Source organism: Canis aureus, chromosome 6, assembly GCF_053574225.1.
Source record: "Canis aureus isolate CA01 chromosome 6, VMU_Caureus_v.1.0, whole genome shotgun sequence".
NCBI classification, from domain to species: Eukaryota; Metazoa; Chordata; class Mammalia; order Carnivora; family Canidae; genus Canis; species Canis aureus.
The window spans coordinates 68,072,697-68,097,739 of record NC_135616.1 but is presented as its reverse complement, the minus strand read 5'-3'; the positions used below and the strand labels follow the sequence as shown (position 1 = coordinate 68,097,739).

The 25,043-nt window shown below is 35.8% G+C and overlaps 1 protein-coding gene across 12 annotated transcripts in view; it reads left to right on the top strand.

The window, feature by feature from the left end:
* The window catches only part of KCNK2 (potassium two pore domain channel subfamily K member 2), a 199,432-nt gene that overhangs the window by 136,427 nt on the left and 37,962 nt on the right, over nt 1-25,043 (top strand). For all 12 annotated transcript variants that reach the window (XM_077902113.1, XM_077902110.1, XM_077902116.1 and 9 more), the window contains 3 exons: nt 4,726-4,886; nt 7,752-7,938; nt 20,088-20,227. In XM_077902113.1, the coding sequence (XP_077758239.1) occupies nt 4,726-4,886; nt 7,752-7,938; nt 20,088-20,227 (488 nt within the window). The remainder of the gene's footprint in view (nt 1-4,725; nt 4,887-7,751; nt 7,939-20,087; nt 20,228-25,043) is intronic.

Sequence of the window (25,043 nt, the reverse complement as noted above, 5' to 3'; positions counted from 1 at the left end):
ATTTATCAACTATTCATTTACATGCTGGGGTCCTTTTCTATGCTTTCTATTGTTTTACACTCTTAATTTGCCACAAGTTTTAATTGTTAAAACTATAGCTAACATCTTTTTTTAATTTGGAGGTAAACTTTGCCTCACATTAGTCTTTTAAAATATTTATTGACTATTATTGTTAATTTTATTCCAGATGAATTTTAGAGTCATCTCTTAAGTTGTAAAATGTTTAAAACTATGGAATTTTGATTGCAAAAATAGTAAATTTATTAATTAGTGGGAGAGAAGTTTAATTTTTTTATTAGTGCCCACACAGAGATATTCTATTTCTCTGTATTTTTTCTTTACCCTCCTTATAAAGTATTGTGAGTTTTTTAGGTCTATGTGCCAGTCAACCAGTGAAGAAATACTAATTGATTGCCAATTTTGGACTAATTAATAAGTTAGGAAGATTTTGGAATCATAGTTATAAAAATATATAAAAAATAACAAATCAACTTCTACACTCAGGAACTCAAAGTCAAGTAGAGAATACAGACATTAAATGAACTCTTACAAATAATTAAGTGATTGCTAAATGTGCACAGTGCATGAACAAGTGTATTATTTATTTGTAATATTAGTAAATGATCCCAGAAAATGGCCTGTTCACTTGAGATTATTCAAGTCAGAGTGGTACGTTTGGGTCTCCTGCTAGATGATCCACTTAAAATGGACTTAAAGTAGCTTTTCAGGAAAGGCCCTTCCCTTAGAATGATGTGAAGCAGAAATGATAGCTGTTCTAGTGATATACTCACCTGAATATTAAGAGTGGACCTATAGGCTTTGGCTTGGCTTCCCTCCAGGTCTCTGGCATAGACAACATATAGTCTCTTAAATTTCACTGTATTTTATTCTGTAGTATATTGGTAAACATTAGGTAATGGGAGGGGAACCATAAATTATAGTGCTTGCCAATTTCTGTGGTATAAATATTCCTACTAGAGCTGATTCCAAGCTACTAATGTGAAGTCAGCTGACTTGTAAAACCCCTGAAGATTTAATAGTTTATCTCTCAAGGTTGAGCCCTAGTATATACTATTGGAACCTGCCTCCTCAACCCCTAACGTCCTATCCTCTGGTTTCTGCCTAATGCCACCTCCTCCAAAGTCATGTCTCATCCCTGGTCAGTCTTGTCTATTCCCCCAAGCTCTTTGGAAGCCGCTCCTTTTCCTCTCTAATTTTGCATATTTTTTTTTGTTTTTTTTTTTAATTTTGCATATTTTATGCTATAAACTGAACTCTGCTCTTCTCAGGGGATACATTTTCTTGCGTATACCTTAATTTAGGAGTTAAAAGAAAACAAAACTTAATACTGTTTCTTTAACCTTTTCTTCTTGCTGTAACAATCCATTTCACCCTGAGGCAATGAAGATGCTGCTAATGCATCAGGGAGAGTCAGGAAATCCAGACAGTCACAAGGATTAATATTCTAAAAGCTTAGCATATTGCTTAGAATCAATGGATACCTTTGATAAATCCATTGATAGTATCAAGTCATTTAACCAGTGCCCTTTGATTGGTTAGAATGTGTAGTACATCTGTGGAGGGAAGTCTGGTCTTATTTTACATAGAGAAGAGAGGGAAGAAAGCACAAGGAACCATCCTCTGAAGAGCCATTTCATTCTTTCACCCAGGGAAATGTTTGGGGAGTTATAGGCATTCCCTTTATGTCAGAAAACTGCTGGGTCTCTGTATCTGTATGTCCATGCGAAGTGGTCAGTGTGTAAAGGATGTCACCTAGGAGGCACAGATTCATCATAAAGCTCAGTATGATGGTAATGAAAGACATACTTGGAAGGCAAAACAGAAGACATGCAGAGAAGATTCATATCATGATGCTTCATTCCTCTCCCTCAGTCTCTCGTATGCTAACTTTGACGTGGAGGTAGTAAAAATGAAGTACAGAGATGCCACAAGGAACCGGTCTCCATTTTTTTGATCAATGAAAGGTAGATTGGCTTTCCTTATATCCTGAAGTCTCCTTGAATTTTGGGTCATTGCACTGGTGATGTAAACAGGCTTTCTGAGAAATCCTCTGTCAGCTTTTCTGAAAGATGTTCCAGTGGCCTCCAGGCTGATTCTGAGTCAATGATGGATGAAAACTTGGAGCCTTTGTTTCTTACGCCCCTTTAACTTAAGTGGAGCAGATCAAATTGAGCTCTCTGACGGCTAGAATTTTATTTTTGAAACAGTAGAGCCTATTTATAGCAATGCCACAATCAGAATTTTTTTTTAAGTTGTATTATTACCGATCAATCTATCACAGCTGCTAAATCAGGAAACAAATGGGTGAGCTCTGGCATGCTGCCCCGGCCAACTGCTCTGTCCCATAGAACCAAGGGGCCTGGACAAATCAGAAGCATAGCTCCTGGCTTGTTTTATTAACACTGTTGCTCAAAACACTCAGACAAACTCACCACAAGAGAAGCCAATAACTCAAGAGTTATTGGGGGGTTGGAAAAAAGAAAGGCAGAAATTTATTTCAGGTGCCGTCAACCAGAGGAATGGCAGGTTTAAGTCTTAACAACTGACTTCTCCACCAGTAAGATGGACACCTAGAGTTTTATAAGGAATGATTAAGGGTAGGGGATTACATTCAGGAGACCAGGCAGAGATGAATGATCATGGGTGAGGGTCAGTAGGTGTTCAACCTATGGTCATGGGCAGGGAAAGGGGACCTGTGGGGTGAAGTCTTTAGGCATTCCATTGCTATCAGTGCTTTTCTGGTCTGGTGGTTGGAATGTTTAAAAATGGTAGTAAGAAATAAGCACAATGTATTTTAGTTAAATCATGATTTAAGCAATCTTGTCTATTTCTGGTTTTAACTATTGGAGTCTACAGTTGAGCAAGAGGGCTCACTGACAGTATCCTTTATCTTTCATTTCTGACCCTTCCTAGAGGTAGGTTACTTCTTATGGATATGACTCTGAAGACATTTGTCCTCTTAATCGAAAAGAGAAAATGGGATGGAATAGGATAACTCAGATGTTGGCCCTACTTCAGACCATGTAGTTATTCATCTGGAGAAGCAACAAAGAACAGGGTTGGATCTTAGCAAGACTCTCTGGAATGGTCAAAGAACCCATGTCAAAACAGCCTACCCTGCTGATTTAGCAAACCTTTCTTGTTTTTACTACTCTACTAATTGATGGTAGAATAGAGGACAGGGTTTAGATTCTTGAGTTCCATTCCTGGATAGCATTCAGAAATGATACACTGTCCCAGATAGTTCAGCTTAAAATTTTTCCCTTAAAATTACCTTGATACAGGATTTCTGGGCCCTTTTCACACTTGCCCTGGATGGATCCTTTGCACATATTGCTCTGGTGTTCAGCACTCCAAGGCATTAGTAGATAAGAACAGATGGGAGGTAAATGAGTTAAATGTGTAGACGCCATATGTGAAAAGTTGCCTTCCTCTATCCATGCTATTTTGTCAATGCTCCTTCTCAATAAATGACAATGAAAGCTCTATAGTTAACAGTATCTCTCAGTATAGAGATACAGAAAGAAATTTAATGAAAATATTGGCTTTACTGCATGTGTTACCCCCTGGTTTTCATCATCTATTTTAATTGGAACATTAGCTATACTTTGTAGATTGTTGAAATATTTTCTTATTTGCTTATTGCTTATTTTACATTAAAATATATTTAAAAGGGATTCTTAACTAGTTGAAACCTATGAGTAATATCTTTTGATATTGGGGAATTTCTGAATTACTCTTGAGGTTGTTAAAAAACAAAAGTTAACTGAGTAAATTTGAAGATCTAGTTGGCTTTATTAAATGATTCATCAATTAGGCAGTATGCCCTCTAGTGAGCAGAGGGGAGCTCCGAGGAATCATACAGCAAGCAACATTTTTAAAAATAAGGGTGGGGCAAGAAAGTTATTAATCTAAGAAAAGGGTCTTCCAGGCAAGGTAGCTTTCCCTGAGAGGGAAGAACAGGGGGTCTTACGAAGCAGATCCATCTCATCTTCCTTTGGGGGAGAGGGTGATGGAGAAGGCCAATGTGGCTCTGATAGGATCATTCCTAACCGACTGGTTAAGGTTAAGACTAAGACTGCATTTATGGGTGAAGTTGAAACTGCAGCTAGATGAGCTATTAATCCCCAGTTTGGGGATTTAGCCTAAGTGGTGCCATTTTCGGTCTATGGTTTTGTAGCTGGGGCACGGGAGTGCAAGAGCATCTGGCTCCAGGGGTCCCAAACAGACCAGGATCAGGCGCTCACTGCTGACAAAATCCAAAGGCAGGGAGACGAGTGGTGGTGAAACCAGAAAGGAATTTATTTCAGTGAGGTCAACACCAGGAAGACAGAGGACTAGCCTTCTCAAAGACTGTCTCCAAAACACCACTAATACTTACAGGTTTATGTGGGAAATGTGGGACAAAGGTAGGTGGGTGTATGCAGGAAGGTAGTGAAGGTTAAATACATCCTTGTTTTGGAGTCAGTTATGGGCAGAGTCTTGCTGGCTCAGGGCAGACTTTATGGCTTGAGGGGGTAGTTTCTGTCTTCCACTTGTGCCAAGCCCCAAACTGGAAAGAAGAAACCAACCAGAAAGTTTGAGGTCAAAATGGATATAGCCCAAGTCCTTTTTCAGTTGTCTTGTTTTCTTTTTAACAAGATCATATGTTTTAAACTATTACTCATTTATAAACAACTGAAAACAATTTTTTTTTGTATTTAGGATTTGGAAATATTTCACCGCGCACAGAAGGGGGAAAAATATTCTGTATCATCTATGCCTTACTGGGAATTCCCCTCTTTGGTTTTTTGTTGGCTGGAGTTGGTGATCAACTAGGGACCATATTTGGAAAAGGAATTGCAAAAGTGGAAGATACGTTTATTGTAAGTATAATAGCCTTTTAACTACATATGTTGTTTAATTTTTTTCAATTAAACTTTTCTGTCACCTCAGATATGTTAGGCAATCAAGTTATTGGGTTTTCCGTAACCTTTTATGTGTACCTCTCTTAGCATGAAACTCACTTTATTTTTATACTTAATTTGAATGAGTAAATTAGTGCATGGGAAAAATCCCCAAATATGCAGAAATGAAATAGAAATCTGACAATCCTTGGTTCCAATTCCAGAAGTCTTGTCTTGCTGTATTCTCTTAACCTAGTTATTTTACCCTGAAATCTCCATTTTGTTATTTGTGTAATGTGAATAATGGTACTGGCAATGGAGACATCACTTTGAGAGTTAGAGATAATGAATAAAAACTTGGGGCGCTTGAATGGCTGAGTCAGTTAACTGTCAGACTCTTGGTTTCACCTCAGGTCATGATCTCAGTGTTGTGAGATGGAACCCTGAGATGGGCTCCCCCAAGCTTAGGACAGTATCTGCTTAAGATTCCCTCTTCCTCTCCCTCCCCTTCTGCCTCCCCACCCCAACTTATCCCCATTTATGTACATGCTCTCTGTCTCCCTCTTTCTCTCTCAAATAAATAAATAAATAAATAAATAAATAAATAAATAAATAAATATAAAATGAATTAATTAAAGCTTAACAGCTAGTAAATGACAATGTTTTCTAATTTAAAATTTGCTTTGGTACCTTTGTTCATTGCTAGTGGCATTCTAAACTTATATAGCCCCTTTGTGAAGGACACCCTATTCAGCAAACATAATAAAGGTGATCATATAATTTAATTCAGTGATATCATTAACAGAAACTTATCTAAGGGATGTAATTCAGTACAACCAAAAGTAATCTACAAGAAGATTTTCATGGCTATATTATACTCAATAGAAAAAAAATAAGTGAAATGAAAATGCTTTTATTAGAATGGTAAATGAAAAATAGTAATAATACCACTATGATTACAAGCTTCCAGTCTTGAAGAAAAAAGTTGCATGAGAGGGTGGGATTATAAAGGACATGTTACTACCACCTCAGCATTACAAATACATTTTATTGACTCTTCAAAGATCTTTTCATCTTTTCACAAACATTTCAACAAAGTATTTTACATTTAATTCTATTGATGAAATAAGACCACTGAGTATTGGTTTTTCAATTCATAGTTCCAGTTTTGGGCATTAGTCATGATTGATTGATTGATTGATTGATTTTTTAGTTATGTTTTATTTTTAAGTTCCAAGTTCACACTCAGGTATTTCTACAGTTGGAATGGAGTAGGTATGATTATTCTAAAATAGGAGTTTAATCCTGTTTTGGGTATTATACTTTTCTTATAGTGATATAAAAGTTATCTCCTATTTATATTAATTGACAGGGAAGATTAGTGGTATCAATATTAACTTTTTTTGCTTAAGTTTTTTTTTTTAATTTGAGTATCATTGACACATAATGTTATGTTAGTTTCAGGTGTACGACTTAGTGATTTAACAAGTTTATGCATAATGCTACCATTTGCCCCATTGCATTGCTATTACATATCACTATTTTTCTTACATTGTGCCTTTCATTCCCTTGATTTACTCATTCCATAAGTGGAAGCCTGTATCTCCTTCTCCCCTTCACCCATTTTGCCCAGTTGCCCTTCCCCTACCCCTCAGACAACCATCAGTTCTATGTATTTACAGTTCTGATTCTGCTTTTTGTTTTTGTTTATTCATTTTATTTTGACAACAAATTTTGGGTGCCTACTGGATGCCTGATAATGTTGTTGATGCTGTAATTACATCAGTGCATAAAATGCATCCTGTGCCCTGGTGGTGAATACATTCCAGTGGTCATGAATCCGGGCTTAGTACTATAAACACCGCTGTGAGAACTTTACAAACATGAATTCACTTAACCTTCACTTGTGCTTTAAGGATGGTGGACTAGAGAAACTTTTTTTTTTTTTCACTTTCCACCCTATGATTTCATAGATCTTTATCTCTAGGAAATTTTCAAGTTCTAAAACTCAGTGGTTTTTATATGGTGGGAATGTGACCTATGATTTTAATAGCAGATAGGACAGATCCAGTTACAGATGAAAAATATAGAGTGATTAGCTTCAAACGAAGATCTGGAGATAAACTACTGTATGTACAAACCTAGTATGTGATACAGTGGAGATTCTTGATAAGAGAAGAAGGTGAAAAGACAGTTGTAGCATAGGGGTGTTGAAGATTTTTCCTTGCCCTATGTCATGTTTGATTTATCTAGTTGTACAATTTAAGGTCATGGAACACAGACACAATTCATCTGGGGAATCAACTGTGGACTTTAAGTCTGTAGGTGTTTCAGTTTAATTGGTTGAATAATGAATGATAGGAAATCAACAGGAGTGGGAGAAATTTTTCATAAAAATAATTTTATCAATTCTCAATACTAAATATTTAGCCCATCATTCAGTTTTGTTTATTTTTATATATTTCTAGATTATGTTTGGCCCACAATCAGTAGTATACCTATAGAATAGAAATATTTCAGAAGTAATTCAAGTAAACGAAGAATGATGTACATATGAAACTGTATTCTCAGAGCAAATGTAATTTATTTTGAAAGTATTTTACCTGTTGTAAAGGTATGTAAGGGTAAAGTAGCATCATCATTAGCATTTGATTGTTTTGAGTTATTTGTGTTATACCCAGTTTTTATAAGCCATTTGAAAATGAATTATAAAAAGAAATAAAATAACATGCTCATTTTGCTAATTTGCTGAAAAGAGTATATTAGGTTAGCTTTGCAGGTATGCCAGTAATCAATAAATCTCAATCAGTTTCTCTCTCTTGCTTTCTTCATTCTCATCCTTAGAAGTGGAATGTTAGTCAGACCAAGATTCGCATCATCTCAACAATCATATTTATACTGTTTGGCTGTGTACTTTTTGTTGCTCTGCCCGCGATCATATTCAAGCACATAGAAGGCTGGAGCGCCCTGGATGCCATTTATTTTGTGGTCATCACTTTAACAACCATTGGATTTGGTGACTACGTTGCAGGTAAGTTTTTCCTGGCACCGACACTACTCACCTAACCCAGGTCCTTCAATTAGACTTTTCACTTGGGTTTGCAGCACAACATAGTGTCTGTCTTCATTTCCCAGGCCTGCTGTAGCCAACAAAGTGCTGAAACTGGGTGGCTTTAAACAAAAGAAATTCATCGCCTCACAGAATTTCAACATCAAAGTGACAGTAGGAACAATGGTCTCTCTGGGACCCTAGGTGGAATCCCTCCTTGTCTCTTCGGGCTTCTAGAGGAGGCCATCTGACCTCGGCCATCCTCCTCCGTTACTCCTGTCTCTGCTTTTGCGATGTCACATGGCATTCATTCTCTCCGTGTCTCTGTTGCTGTGTCCAGATATCCCTCTTCTCATATGGACACTGGTCATACTGGACGAAAAGCCCACTCCACTCCAGGATGAGTTCAGATTAACTGATTACATCTTCAGATGTTCTGAGGTACTCAGGATTAGGATTTGGGAAGACCATTTGATCTGCCACAGTGACAGAGAGACAAAAGTCGTTCTGTTACAGTGGAGATAAGCAGAAGCGTGCAGTTGAACATTTATTTTCATTCTAGGAAAGAAATGTAAGCTGCTATTTGTTCAGAATCTTATATTCCCACCCTAATTTCAGAAACCAGACAATCTGCCTCTTTTTTTTTTCTTTTAGTGTTAGACAAATTCGAGTTTAATTTATCTTTGCTCTTTTTACTTAGGCCTTTTCATGTCTCAGTTTTAAAAAACACCTGCCAACTTCAGAAGATGTTCTAACCTGCTTAAAACCTTTTCTCTAAGATATTTACCTCATTTAATTTTCAATTCTCAGGACAGTATTGTTTTTGTTAACCAATGTCCACACTTTTTATTTGTGTTTTTTGTTATTTCCTTTTCTGCGTGTCATTGCAATTGCAGTTTGCTTTATTGTTGTATCGCTTAGGTCTTAACTTCCTATTACTTTAACTCTCTCCTTACCATTTATATTATCCAATTATCATTATTGTTCTAATTCCAATTTTAAATGAATTATAATAATGGTTGTAAAACTAAGCACAGTGGTGTTCTGTCATGGATTGTTTTGCCCATTCATTCTTTTTTAGAAAATCCAATTTCAAGTATTAGAAAAACATGCTAAACACTACAGTAAGAATGTGCTTTTAAATTTTGCAGGATAAACTCACCAGCCTAATTTAATTTTAGGAGAGTTTTATACTTTCTGGCTGTTCACTGATCTTTCTTGTCTCAAACTTCTTAAATGTTTACAGAGAAAAAATATTTTGCACAGTTTTATAGAATCTCAGAGAAGGCTGAGAGTTTATCTGTTTCTATTGATTTGTTAATTATTGTTTAATCTGGCAAAGCCCAAATTCCCATTGAAGGTGGAAATATTTCCATGAAGGAAGCTTTGCTTTTGGTCAAAAATACTGTGCACACATCTCTGTACTGATGGAGGCCCCAGAAGGGGAGAATGCATCACTTTGCTGGAAATCCTTTAGTTTTCTAATTAGCAAAATGTAGCAAGAAGAATATCATATATTTCTAGCTCTTTATAACTTCTGCCCTAAAACATCTATTTTTCTACCTCTCATTGAAGGTGTATGATTGACTTAAGTAGAAGTGGCAAGGGCATTAATGTAAGAGAAAGTAAGACACAATGAGATGATAACAAGATTCAGACCTGGGATACGTTAACCTTGGCCTCTTGCACCACTTTATAAATATCATGAATAAAGTCTTACAACAGCTGTGGAATATAGAGGTATTTAATGAGTAGTCTAAGGCCAACAGCCTTGCACTGCATGTGTTATTTTAATCTTTTACAGTAATGTGACATTTTATTCATTTATTTTTCAGCTTTCTTGAGATATAATTGAAAATAAAATTATAAGATATTAAAAGTGCACACCATGGTGATTTGATATATGTATACATTATAAAGGGATTCTCACCATCTAGTTAATTAACACATTAACATGTGCATCCCTGCACATATTTATCTCTTGAGGGAGTAGTAAGAGAATTTAAGTTCTACTCCTAATAGTTTTCAGTACTATAATATGGTGCATGTGTTATTTTAAGAAATTTACAGACCCTGTCAGTCCAGTATGTGTCCTGGGCTGGTTAAAAAAAAAAAGTTATAGATTAAAAAAAAAATGGGTGGAATCTTAAAATAGTGTTGTATTTGTGACCACAGTATAAAATGGCTTAGAAAAAAAGAACAAATATTTTTACTTTGTGGTTTTGTAGAAGATGGGAAAAAATACCTTTTTTAAAAGATTTTATTTATTTAGAGAGTGTGAGTGCACACACAAGCAGGGGGAGGAGCAGAGGGAGAGAGAGAAAATCTCAAGCAGACTCCTGGCTGGACAGGGAGACCAATAAGCAGCTCGACCTCACAACCCCTCATAACCCTCAGATCATGACCTGAGCCAAAATCAAGGGTTGGAGGCTCAACCGATTGAGCCACTCAGGCATTCCACCTTTTTTTTTTTTTAAAAAAAAAAAAAAAAACAAAAACTAACCTTAAGAGATCAGCATTTTGAAACTGGCTAGATCATGTGAGAATATCTTGTTTGTATGAGTGGGGACCCCAAATTCAGAGTCATGGCACAGCACTGTTGGGGAACATGGTCACAAAATGATATGTGTGTAACATTAAGTATCATCTAACAAACATCTTTATTAGTACTAGGTTTGTATTGTATTGACCGCCTCGCTAAATCCATTACTGTGATTTTATTTTTATTTTGCAGAGGAGGTAATAATCAAAAGCACCAGAAATATGCCCTGCAAAAAATTAGCAAAGGAATGAGATTGGATTAAAGTGACAAATGTTGAGAAAGATACATTAGAGGAGTGTTCTTACATGCCAGGTCCTTGTGACCAGAGAGAGAGTGGTTTTGGAAGGAGCATGTGGATGAGGCAGATATGGCAAAGGCTGGTAGGAAATGTGTACTCTTTGCAAGGTTCTTTGGAAAAAACAAAGATCTTGAGTTCTTTTTTAAGGATCTGGGAAAAGAATTGTCTCACTTAATTCAGTAGAGTGAGTACACATAAATAGCTTTTGCTTCTGGGTACTTTGTGGCCGTGAAGCAAAAGTCAGCTATTGAGCAAAGGCAAGTATCCTATCTGGGAAATACCAGTGTTTACTTTGTAGAACCTTCCCTTTTGAAGTTCCATGTCACTACAGATAGTATTCTCACATAATTTTGGTATTTTTGCCAAGGAAAAAAAGGAAGTATTTCTCCAACTTGAACATCTCGCCGATTAGGCTATAAATCTCAAAAGAACACAAAGATATACCTCCTGTAATGCACACTCATCATCTGATGCCCTTCTTACACCTGCCAGCCCTGCTTTGAGTAGGATGAAGGCTCATTCACATTGTTTTATTGAATTCCTTTGAAGACCAATCAACATATTCCTCAAACTGATGCTATTAAGGGAAACTAAGTAAATTTTGGAAAGTGATATATAAATGTTTAGGATACAAGTTGTAATCTTGGTGTAATTATTAGAAGCATTTCAAGAGCAACAAGTAAAGATGTGATGTTTTAGACCAGAACTCTGAAACAGAGTGCTCATTTTCAGGGTATAAGCAAGAAAATCCATGCCAGGTATACTTTCTGCAATGGGAGGCAAACAGGATGACTTCTGTTTTCATGTATTGTTAAGCCTCATTCCTTACTTTTTTTTTAATATGTCATAGTGTTCATGATATAATATATAAAAGCATAATAGATTTCTTTTTTTTTTATTGAGAAACAGAGAGAGCATGAGTGAGGAGGAGGGACAGAGGGAGAGGGAGAGAGAGAATCTCAAGCAAGCTCCATGCTCAGCACAGAGCCCCACATGGGGCTCGATCTCATGACCCTGAGACTATGACCTGAACAGAAATTGAGAGTCAGACACTTAACCAACCCACTAAGCACCCCGAACATGATAGATTTCTGGTTGACAAATAAACATGCATTTAAATTTGCATGTGCATAACCTTTTCACTGTTGGTAATGTTGAATCAAAAGCATTTGCAGATCACTAACTAGTAAAGACAGATTGACATAATGTTCAGGTCTCATTGTGTAAGTGACTGAACATAGGAATTCATCATTTAGTAATTTTTCTGCAAGAAGAGACATGGAAAATTTTAATTTTATCCTTATATTTATGCAAGGGAGGTGTTTTAGTTGCTGGTTGGTTACATTAGTGGTTGGTGTGTGCTCCTTCCCAATAGGTTTTTTTGTGTTCTTTATTAGCTCTCAATGTCCTAGAACTCAAAAGAACCCAGGAGGCCACAGAGTACTCCCACATTTACTTTACACATGAATAAACAGACCCCTATTACTAAGACTAGTGCTTGCACACAGTAACCCTACCTAAAAAGTAAAAAAAGATAAAGGCAATAACTTAGCAAAGTGTCATTTACTTGATTTTAGCAGTGCCTATAATTTATAGTTAAATTACACAGGCAAGTTAAAGTTAATGGCAAAAATTATGTTTGAGAATTAAGTTAATATCCTGTGTTCTATTTCTTGACTTTTGCCATTTTATTTTTCATTTGATGAAAAGTCTGAAGTGCTAAGTTGTTAAATCATGCTTACCTTGTGGACTGAGAGCTAAAACAGCCTAAGCAGTAATATTAATTATGTGGAAATGTGGGACAGATTAAGTTCTATTTATTCAGGCTTGCCTCTACTGGTCTTCAAGGTCGGCGATTTGTTTTTAAGTGGTGATTCTTCAAGTTTGGTGAGAAGTCAAATAATTAACCAAATTTAAAAATTCTTTTCCAAAGCCAGTATCTTTATATATGCTATTAGGGTAAGAGTGTCAAGGAAAACATTTCCACATCTTGTTTTGAAGCTGTGTAAAGAAGTTCTCAAAAACATCCCTTTCATAAACCAGATTTGTTCATAAGACATAATTTGAATGAGTGAAAGCCAGATAAAAATTTATAGTTTCACAAAGCAATGACCTCACATTACCTACTCTTCTAATAAAAACCAAAAGTTTTAGCCAAAAATTTAGATCTTCTAAGAAATCTTCATAGTTGATCTTAAGAAAACACATTTTCCATCAGAGTATAAATTTATTTGGCCATCCAAATATATCTTCTTGGAATTTGGATCAATGAAATTTAGTATATTTAGTTGAATAGTGAAATTTTCCATATCTCACGGGTAGTTATTGAAAGTGTAGGGGCCCAGGGCAGGCTACCCTGAGATGGACCACTGTGGCACAAAGATTATTTCAATTTAAAAGTAATCAAAACCCAACACATGTAGAAAAAGCTTTCTGCCTCCCCCAAAATTGCCTAAAGACGCTGAAAAGGAGAGCCTATATCAGAAAGAGAGCTATTAACAGAGACTCCCCTTTACCTAAGAAATGTACCTGCATAATAGGACAATCTTTTGTTTCTCCAAACATCTATTCTCACCTTTCTGATATATCCCTACCCTCTCCTTCCTCACAAATGCTTCATGTTGCCTTATTGTCTTCGGAATTTCATATTTGCATGGATTCCCTGCTTGCACACCTATTAAACTTGATTTTCCCCTGTTGAATCTGTCTCCTGTCAATTTGATTCTAAGTCCAGCTAGAAGGACCATTGGGCAGAGGAAGGTCTTCCTCTGGACTAGAGCTTGCTGAGTTAATCAGGCTTTATGCTCCTCTATACAGAAAAAAACAATTTAGGACCTCCCAAGTTAAAATTCTTCTGGTACTTTTACCTTTACTAAATTTTTACAAATTTTCACAGTCGTATAGTCATTTGACATCACTTTTTTTTTTTTACTTGGAAAGAACATATTTGTATATCTCATATTAAGAATAATGTTTCCTTGGAATTATATTTTCAAAGTCATTATTGGAAATGAAGTTTTTAGTAACCAAACTATTGCTTTTCCTTATGCCTGAAAAGATGACTCATTCGGTAGAGTGCTTAGAGCAGGGGGATTTTATCATGAAAACATGTAAATAAATCTCTGCTCGAAAATCATAGCAGATTTTTTGGAGAGACCCACTAAAAAACAGTTCCTGATGTTGCCTAAAGGTTTTGCAACTGTGTCAGTGGCCAGTTCTTAAACTTCCTGTTATTGAACTGGTCAATAACAGTAAAAATTTGCCAAGAATTCAGTAGATAAGAGGGAAAGTAGCTGATGAGGACTGAGATCTACTGAAGAACTGTCATCACCACCACCACCCCAATGTCTCAGAAAAATCACTTTTACCAGAAAGGATTTATGTAACTGCCAGAGAAATGTATTCATCTTTCTTCTGTTTCTTCAGATATTTAGTGAGCACATATTGTGTATTAGATACTATGCTTAGCACTTAGTGATAATGACTGCTCTAGTTCCTTTTCTTTTGGGAAAGAATGGTTGAAATTCAAAAGCAAAAACTAAATTCAATAGGGAACTTTTCTTCCTGGTAGTCATTCTGTTTTATAATATAGGAAAATACTGCTAAGTCTGGCCACCTCCTGATTCAGCCAGCAACTCTCAGAGAATTCACAAGAGAATGGCTAACATCTGCATGATTAATTAAATGGGATTTGATCCAAATGGTCCAGAAGTCCTAGGATCTGACAAACTAGGAAGTTATTTAACTTTACAGATTCAGAATGGATATATAGAAGCATTATGAAAATATGTGCAGAAAAAAAATGAAAAGGAAAACATTCAGTGATGGATAGTTATGGCTTAGTGAGACAGGCGGTAAATTGTACTAAGTGTAATGAAAAAGATTTCAAATTGCCCTATATTGAGACCTGATGGTAATTTCTAGGAACAACTGTGCACATCTTAAGTACTATCGGTTTCCTTCCTTGTAAAGGATGAGTGAGTGACAGTGTGTTGATCTTTCTTTGTGATCATGAAATTTACTGCTCTTCTAAAGGCTATTTTCCTAAATTTAAACCATGTACCTAGCAGGAAATGGACAGCATCTTGAATGCTGAAATTAAAAACCCCCAAATATAGGTTCAGGTATTGGAGAGGCTTAGTTACCAGTTTTTGCCTTTTGTTTTTCTGACTTATTAGCATATGAGAAGTTCGACTTAGTTAGGTGAGTTATGGTTTAATACTGAAGTCATTCTTCCATTTGTTAAAAAGAAAGCAGAATTTACATAATTGAAAGAGCCTCTTAGTTCTTGAAGCCCTGAGAAAATTCTTCATTCAGTTTAATTGTTTAACATAAAAAAGAAAAGCGTATTAAGCAGAAAATAAGTTCCCCCCTTTATATGGCAGGATAGTTTTATTTAATAAAAAAGTAAAGCCAAACAAAAAATTAAGATCAGTATTTGATATCTAAATTAAAATACTTAAAGACCAGTACAAAGAAATGATGCCCATTTTCTTTAGAGCAAAGTTCTATGTTTGTATCTATATTCTGTAATACAAATATTACTTTAAACCAGAGGATGGGGGACACCTGGGTGGCTCAACGGTTGGGTGCCTGCCTTTAGCTCAGGTCGTGATCCCGGAATCCGGGATCAAGTCACACATCAGGCTCCCTGCAAGGAACCTGCTTCTCCCTCTGCCTATGTCTGTGCCTCTCTCTCTGTCTGTGTCTTTCATGAATAAATAAATAAATCTTTAAAAAATAAAATAAAATAAACCAGAAGATGGGGTCATGGAGTTGATGATTTCAGTTCAAAATAGCTAGATGATTCTTTAAATCCAGAATTTATCTTCTTTTTTTCTTTATAAATGTTCTGTGGTTCAGAAGTATCTCAGGGAAAGAAAATTCAATATAAGTAGGAGAGGGCATCACATGCTCAAGTTCTTTGGAGAACAGGGCCAACTGCTAGAAACTGTTGAAATGAGGACAGAAGTAAGGTAGTGAGGGTCCTGATAAAATAGTACTTCTCTTCAGACCCACCTGGTTTCTAGGTAAGACTGTTGAGGGGAAGAAGGGGTAGAGGCACACCTCATCTGACTTAGTGTTTCTAGCCCTAGCTAAGTGTCTGTCATGCAGTATGGACACAAAAGGCTGGTGGATAAATGATAGGAAGAACAGCTGCTGAGATCATAGGTGACATGGACAACCTGGCCAATGAATAAAAACCTGTGTTTTGGAGCCAGGGAGCCCTGGCTTTGAATTTTAGCTCTCCTGCCTCCTTTCCTGTGTGGCCTGACACATGTTCTTCTACCTACTGAGACTGTGACTTCCCTATTGTAAGTGGGACTACTTACTGTTGGAATTTCTAGGAGCCAATATGAAAGTGGTCCTCTACTCCTGAGTTCTGAACAGACTGTGAGAGTGATGGCAATTGAATTATCAGTGTCATTACTGATAAAGGCAGCTGGAGATGTGGCTTCCATCTATGGCAAATGGTCTTACTAATAGCCCTGTCCTGTGTCAATGGAAATGTGAAGAGTGGGAATACAAACCTCCTCAACACCTGCCTCCCAAGGCTTTAGGATGGAATGATTTCATTTAGGTGGGCAATCAGGAAGTCTTAATTTTCACTCTTCTCTCTCAAACAGATTTTGAATATTTTGGAAATCAGCTGAAATGAGCAGAGACTGGGCTATATAGGACTACTAGGCCTTTATTTAAACAAACAAACAAACAAATAGACAGACAAACAAACCTGGATGTGCCTGCTGCAGCCTGATGGGCTGTTCTGCCCCCTAATGAGTGATTCTTTGGGGCCAGGTAGGAAATGGCTTTCTTAATGCAAGATGGAGAATAGTTCCAACTGAATGTTTAGGAAACCCACTATTGCTAAAATGAGTTCCAGCAATAATGCCATAAGTAATAATAATAAATAATGATAATAATAATAATAATAAACCTTTCTTGAGCTATATTTTTAGAAGTTTAATCTGCTAGATCAGATTAGATTCTGGCTAATTTCCTTATTTAAGAACTTAAGAGAAATCCAGAGAAAAATGGCACCATCACCATGATGAGAGTCAGGAAGAGACTTATTTTTAACTACTTGGAACAGTTTGTAAGATTCCTAAAAACTTTGTACCTCCACCCCTCTTTGCTATTTTTATAATCATTGTCTGCTCACCTACAGTAATTAGCTAGTAAGGTCTGAAAATGGAAAAGACGTGCATCCACATTTTCAGTAGCCACAAGCTGCTGATCCTGCCAAGTAGGTGAGGAACCCAGGAGGGGAGAGCAGGTCATAGCATCCTGCAGGCTGCATCTCAGGAGTCTGTGGAGGGAGGAAAAAATGAGAGAGTGGCTGAGTGGAGATGGGGGTGGAGGGCATAGGCAGTGAATCTAGGACAGAGAAATTCCCGTAGGTTCTTAATCAGCAAGAGACCCAGGTACGGGTTATGCTAGACTAAAATTGACACAACAGCCAAAAAATTATTTGTTGACATTTTCTGACTAACAGCTCCTTTTAAGTGAGTTATCTTAATATTTCAGCTATTTTAATTTGGATTTATGGATCAAGTGGTCGAAATAATTTAGAAATTCATTCATAAATCTTGGCTATCAGAAAGTAAGTAGGACTTGTGGGTTATTTGACAACACTCTTGTGTACATTAGTTTTACCTAGATCCTTTGATGGCTGATACTTTATCCTAAAAGTGGCAGTACAGGATGGGGAACATTCCCCATCCCTGTGCTCAGGCTTAGAATACGCTGAAACTTGTGGGATGAACATTTTACCCAAATATAGACCTTTTGGTGATTAAGCTAATTTACTCTTTTCAAACTGTGACATCCTGTTTATAAGAAAGAGGGCTTATAAAAGTCATCTTGAGTATGAACTAACTTTTAAAATCAACATGTTGGTGAACTTATGTGTTAATAAGTGAGTCACAACTATTTGGATGAAGATTTTCTGGTTTTGAAAGAGAAAGTACTTGGAAAAAAATGTCATTTTGGTTTCATTGAAATGGAAACATTTGAAAAATGGAATTTGCTAGTGAGCCTATCATATAACAAGTTTCCACACACACTTCTCAAGTCACTTCTGTGAATTTGTAGAGCTGCTTCTCCCTTGGGCCAAGTCTTAACCATCATGAGATGTGTTTGGGCCTCCACAGTCCTTCCCAGAAATGATATTTAAAAAATTTTACACAAGGTAAAATTTCTACAATATTTTGAAAATAACATTGTTTATTCTTGAAACTGTGTTTTTCAAATTATTATTTGTCCCAAAAGAAAACTGAACTTGTGTCTATTCATATTACTTGCCTGATAGAAAAATGTTCTCTTTTTACTCTGACCCTTTGATATTTGAAAATGTCATCGTGGGCAACTCAAAGTCTAATTTATGTGTAGTGACGCTACATTTGATATTTTATATTTGACTTTAATGTATACTTGCTATTTATTAGCTGTTCTTCTCAATGTATAGATTGAATTTTTGTGAATTGAGTACAACCATGACCCCTCTGAGCATCCCACCTCTGTGTTGTTCTTACTACAGTCTTTGTCTCCTGCTCTGCTCTGTTGAACATTAGATCTGTAATTTAAGGATCCTACTTTGTACCTCCACTTGTTGGCACCTCAAACATTTCAAACCTATCATGTACCAGTTGAAATTAATATTTTTTGAATTTATTTGTTTTACTTATGAATCTCTACACCCAACTTGGGGCTCAAACTCACAACTCCCGGATCAAGAGTTGGTATTCTTCTGACTGAGCCCACCTTTTTTAAGTCACTGTTTCTTCCTTTGTGTTTCCTGTTCAGTTGCTGGTACCATCTCCTAACAGAGGGATTCTGATCATCCTAAAGCCCTTCTTTGATGCCTCTACTGCCTTTTCTTTCCATTCCAGCCCTAACTCAGGCACAATAAACTCTTGGCTAGTTCAGAACAAAAGTTTCTTACAGGACTTCTCTACCAACCTTCCTTCTCTGCAGCTGGATCTTTCTGTGCATATGGTCAAACATGAATGATAGGGTTATCATCTATCAACTTTACCTATGCCCCATCTCATTAGGAACAAGTTTTTACAATCTGATACAACTCATTTTTTCTAGATTCCTCTCTTCTACTCAACTCCCTGGCTGCCATCCATGTGTAGTCTTAGCTACGAAGAGTCCTTTGAATATGCCGCATATTTTTACACTGAATTTTTCATGTTTTGATCTTCATTACTGAGACTCCCCTTCTTTTTTCTTCCCCTTCTCCTTCCAGAAGTAAAAAAAAAAATCATTTCTTCCATGTCATCTTATAAGCAGGGGACATGTTTTTGCTTCACTTGATCTACCCCATTATGAGTAATTGTCTATATGAGGCTTTCTCAGGTTAAATTGTGAATTTCTCAAGAGAGAGACTGGTTCCTGTCTCTCATGAAGAGAAGGAACTGTTTGGGAATTACTAAGTCCCCCATTAATATGTGCTGAAGTAGGGATGTGTTGAAATATATTCAGATTCTCAGAGCTGCAGTTTCTGTATCAAATGGATGGAGAAGTAACAAGATTAGAGTAAAACTGAAGAGATTCTTTGATAAATTTTTCTAGAAAGCCAAGGATTTAAATATGTGAAGTATGTGGGAATTCCTCTGAAAAGTCAGAAAATAATGAATGGCAGTATATCCTCTCCAAATTACTCTTTGTTCCAATTAGACCCACCGAGGCATTGTCTCAGGCATTTGTTATCAATCCATTGTATTGGTGATTTTAGACTAAGAACCAGTTTCTGTCCAGGTCGACTTTTAATTGATCGGTTAACATGTATTGACTGGGTAGCATGAATTGATTGGCAGTAACATAAATATGCTAAGTTAAATGCATACCCAGGGAAGTGTTATTTCTGTCTTCTACTTGTTACAGTAGAGGTGGAAAGAGATACTCATGGAATACTTAAGTGCTAGACTAGTTGAGGCAGATTATAATAAACAAAAAAGAAACATAGAACAAAGAAAGATTATGATCTAGAGATGTAAATGAAAGATCTCATTAAGAAGAACCTAGTGACTGAATATAACACTTGGATGTTAACTAACTGGGATTAAAATAAAAACTTAAAGGAAAAAAAAGAAACCTAGTGACTGGTTCTTGAAAAACAGATAAGGATAGGAAAGAATCCCATATGAAGAAAATAATGTGGATCAATTAACAAGGATTTCTGTTGTGTAAGCCAAAATTCAGTTGATGCCTTTAGCAAGTATCCATGTCGTTTTCTTTCATGAATATCAAGTTATTTTGTTCTGCTTAATTTTTCTCACACAGGTGGATCAGATATTGAATATCTAGACTTCTATAAGCCCGTCGTGTGGTTTTGGATCCTCGTTGGGCTTGCTTACTTTGCTGCTGTCCTAAGCATGATTGGAGACTGGCTCCGAGTGATATCAAAAAAGACAAAGGAAGAGGTAAGAGTTAAGGAATGTGCGAGAAACACTCCCAATTAAGGGGCACCTGGGTGGCTCAGTCGGTTAAACGTTTGCCTTAGGCTCGGGTCATGATCTCAGGGTTCTGGGATTGAACCCCACTTTGGGCTCTCTGCTCAGCAGAGTTTGTGCTCTCTCTCAAATACATAAAATCTTTAAAACAAAACAAAACCCCTCTTATTTAGCTAATTCAGTAAAAGTTATTTTTCATCATTTTTGACATTCAAAAATAAATGTTATTTAAGAGTTTTAATATTTATATGTTTGGTGTGAATTTGATGTATGTTAAGTGTAACTCACTTAGCAAATACTGGCTGAACACCTCTATGTACCAGATGCTATAGAGGTGCCGAGGCTAATTTATAATGAAAAAAGATGTAATTTAAAATATTTCCCTCAATATTTTTTCCATTTTCTTTTTATATTTTTCCTGAAGAGCACAAACTAAATGTTATTCCATAAAAAGAAATACAATAGAAAATGCTTATGTCAAGATCCCAATAGCATTAAAAAGTGAATGTATCACATTATATTGAATTGTTTGACTATATTGAATTATTTACTTCTTTCTTATAAATATCTCTATAAATGTGTGCAGGTACACAGGTGCCCAAAGCTGTATGCATTATGGCCAAGTTCCCTGGATACAGAATTCATATGTTCAAAAATACATTCTTTAACCTATTTTATAGCAACTATACCTATAGAAATGAGCATTAACATTTTGACCCATAAAGATTTGGAAAGTTTAACATTTCAATCTTGTTCTTGAAATTTTATACTTTGGGAATTACATTTTGATTTCATAGTTACAGGCCCAGAAGTATTATCAGTTTGAGTGTGACAGAGTTGTGTCTTATTATGAATTTTGTATTTTTGGTTTCTAGGTGTTAGCCAACTTTACCAATTTTTTTAAAGAACAAATCTGTAACACCTGTAACTGTAGTGCCTATTGTCTTCCTTTACTTATCCCTCCATTTCATTATCTGGTGGTGATCATATGCCAGGAGACACCAATGTCAAAATCTTTGATACAGCAAACATTATTCCTTAAACATAAACACAAAAGAAATAGAATAAGATAGGAAACGATAAAATTAAGTTTTTCCTTACAAATAAATTGTTTCTTTGAAATTCATCAAGTCATATAATTTCTTAACAGTACCCAAGGTGCCTATAATATGTAGAAAGATGTCGTTATCCAGCACTTCCCTTCATGGATATCATATTCCTCAGTTAGAAATTCACATAGTCTGTATGCATTAATCTATGTCTTAGTTGCACCATAAAACCAAAATCTTTTACTATAAATATATAAGCAAGGCAGTGTGCGTGACATTCTGGTTTAAATCATGAGAAAAATTTTGCTTTGAGCAAGACCCCAATTGATTCACCTCCTTCTTAGATTCATTTTGTGTGTGTGTGTGTGTGTGTGTGTGTGTGTTTGTGAGAGAGACAGAGAAAGAGAGAATGAATGTGAAAGAAAGACAGAGAGAATATTATAATTGTTTTAACTTCACTGTACTTTTAAGGATCTTGAGATGCTAAGGGAAAAAGGGAAATTATAACTAGGAAATGTTTTGGGTAACATAACTAAAAAAGACTTCTCAAACATCAAGCTATAAATTGGCTATTAAATGGATTTTTTAGAAATATCCACAAGTGTTTATTTTTTTAATTAATTTTTAAAATTTGACACACAATGTTTCATTAGTTTCAGGTGTACAACATAGTGTTTCAACATCTCTATACAAATGTGGCTACTATTTGCACCATACACTGCTATTATAAAATTATTGACTATATTCCTACGCTGTGCCTTTTATCCCTGTGGACTTATTCATTCCATAAGTGGAAGCCTGTATGGAGATTCACACTCCCCTTCACCCATTTTGCCCATCCCCCCAACTCCCTTTCCCTCTGTCAACCACCACTTTGTTCTCTTAATTTATTGGTCTGATTCTTCCAAGCATTTATTTTGTAAATAAAAGAGAATTCAACAGAACATATCTCCTACAATTAGATCGGACAAGTTCTGTGAAAGACACATGCACACATATTATAAGTGTACTATACATGTATAGTATATATGTATACTATATACTATATACATACATGCATCTGTAAATACTAAAAATATTGTGGAGCACAGTCAAAAAGTTTGAAAGCCACTAAGGCATGTAGAGAACAGTGGGAAATTTTGTTTTTATGACACTGGTATAGACTATTTGATCAAAGTTTAAAACCTGTGTTACTAAAAACCAGTGTTTTTTTGTGATAGGACTAGCTGGTACAAAGCATTAACACATTTCTCCAGAGGAATGAGATAACAATCTGCCTTAGTCTGCTCAGGCCGCCATAACAGAATATCATTGACTGCAAGACCTAAACTACAGACATTTATTTTCTCATGGTTCTGGAGGCTGGAAGTTCATAATCAAGGTGCCAGCAGGGTCAGTTCCTGGTCATATCTCTGTCCTCAGCTTGCAGATGCTGCCTTCTTGCTGTGTCTTTGCATGTCCTTTTCTCTGGGCAGCTGCGTGGAGAGAGAGCCCTGGTGGGCATCAGCCCTATCCATTCAAGGATGCACCCTCATGACTTCATTTAACTCACATTACCTCTTTAGAGGCCCTGTCTCCAAAGACAGTCACATTGGGGGTTTAGGGCTTTACAGGACACATTTGGGGTCATAACACAGTCTTTTGAAATAAAGTTAAATTTCTACATTATCTGGTTTATTTAACATGGAAGACAAGTTCAATGTGATCTTCATGATTCTCAAACAGAAGTGTGAGTCGGATCAGTGTTTTCATGCTATTAAACACTGAAAAGTAGTAAACTTTTTTTTTTCTTACTATAAGTCTTTGAGCTTTCACCTAACCTTTTGAATTACCTGCAGTTTCTGGTGACTGCATGTAGAAAGCTCATGTGAGTAAAGGCTATGAACAAAAGTTACTGTGAGCCCTCCTGGAGCTGCAGCTGCACCTGCTCTGCATGATTGAGCCAATTGCAATAGAGCCTCAGTTTGAGCAGATGTGTGTTTTCTAATTTATTTATAATGCAATTTAGGGAAATGACAAAATTGAGTTACAGATTCAACAGAGGAATGTGAAGAAAGAAGGGATAGACAATTTATAATTTATCTATAGATGATCAGAGCCAAAGTTTTTATAAACGGAACTAGTACAAAAATGTCTATGGTGATGGAAGAAGGGTTATTCAGTTATTTTATTTTGAAATAACTCATGAAAGGGTATAATGAAATAAAATACAACTAAATACAGTCTAGTTGTCATCTTTACGTAGATGGACCATGCATACTGGGTGACTGATCACCGTGTATTCTTACCTTCTGTACCTAAACTATTCCAGATTCTGTAACCTTTACAAACTTCCTGCATGTTCAGAAGCAACAACTATGTCTAGTTTTCAGTTTTGATAACAAAAAATGCTATGTATTTTTGGTAACTTGAAATTCTCTCTATTAAAAATGTAACTAATACAGAATATACAAAATATCATATAGCATTAAATTTGCAAGTGATAATATTAAAACACATGCTTTTTTTTGAATCACTGAACCATTTATCATTTTATTTTATTTTTTTTCCATTTATCATTTTAATATGAGTTCAGATACACTTTATTTCTAATTAACCTTCAAATTACAGCAGCTCATGAATTTAATATAAGTATTCCTGCCATTCCATCCCACCCTGTCACTGAGTCAAAGAGTTCATAATACATATACAAAACACACACCTAAAGAGACACAAGCCTTTGTAAAGTAAATACTTTTTTTTATAATGTAAATAACTATTCCTTTTTGGAACTTTCTATATCCAGTTCATGTCTTTTCTGAAATTGGGATATTCACACTTTAATTAGACATAATGTTTATAAAGCAAAGCATTTATCTCTTTGAAAACTCAAGTAATTCTTGACAGCAATATTTTTCTTACTGATCTGAAAAGAACAGAGTGTGGAAGGCCAAAGAGGAAAAGTCACTTCAAATGATCAGAACAGAAGAAGACTGATAATCTCAGTTATGTATTTTTTTAAGAAACAAATATTCTTAAACCATCTCAGTTGAGTATAGATACATACATCTAATCATATGTGGCTTTATTTCTGTCTTTTTTTATCCTAAAGTATATTTCGTTTCCAAAGATGACAAATTTTATTGAAAATATGGTTTGAAATAAGGAGAAATTGTTTTTAGTGAACATGTTGATATAAAATATGTTGGTATAGCTAATCCATTCTGAAATGTTTGCAGAAGAAATGGTTAGTTGAAGCAACAGTGCATTGTTTCAAAATGTCACACATAATTATAGTTGATCGGCATTCCTTAAGGGAAATAATAATGACCTCAATCATTTTTCCATGGAGACACATGAGTTTCTGTAAAAGTATTTGTTTCATTATTTTAAAAAAGTTTAATGGAGAGTAAGCACATGGTCAACAAGAATTGGTATGACTAATTAGCTTTTCCTGTTAAGCCATGTACCCTCTTCTGAGAAAATGGTGTTTGCATTTAGAAAAGAAAGGTTACTTAGGTATTCTGGGTAATACAATAAAACAACTAGCTGAGGCAGGTGCAATAAAAATAAGATGTGACCACAAAAGTCAGAAGGGAAAATTTTAAGCAAGCACAGAATAGTGCATCCTTATTATGCATAGTTTCCTACTGTTTACATCCCTTGCTTTGAAAAGCCTGTGATTTCTATATAGTTCTTGTACTGATTAATGTATATATTCCAGCGTCTGGAGTGTTCCGTCCATATGTGAGACAAAC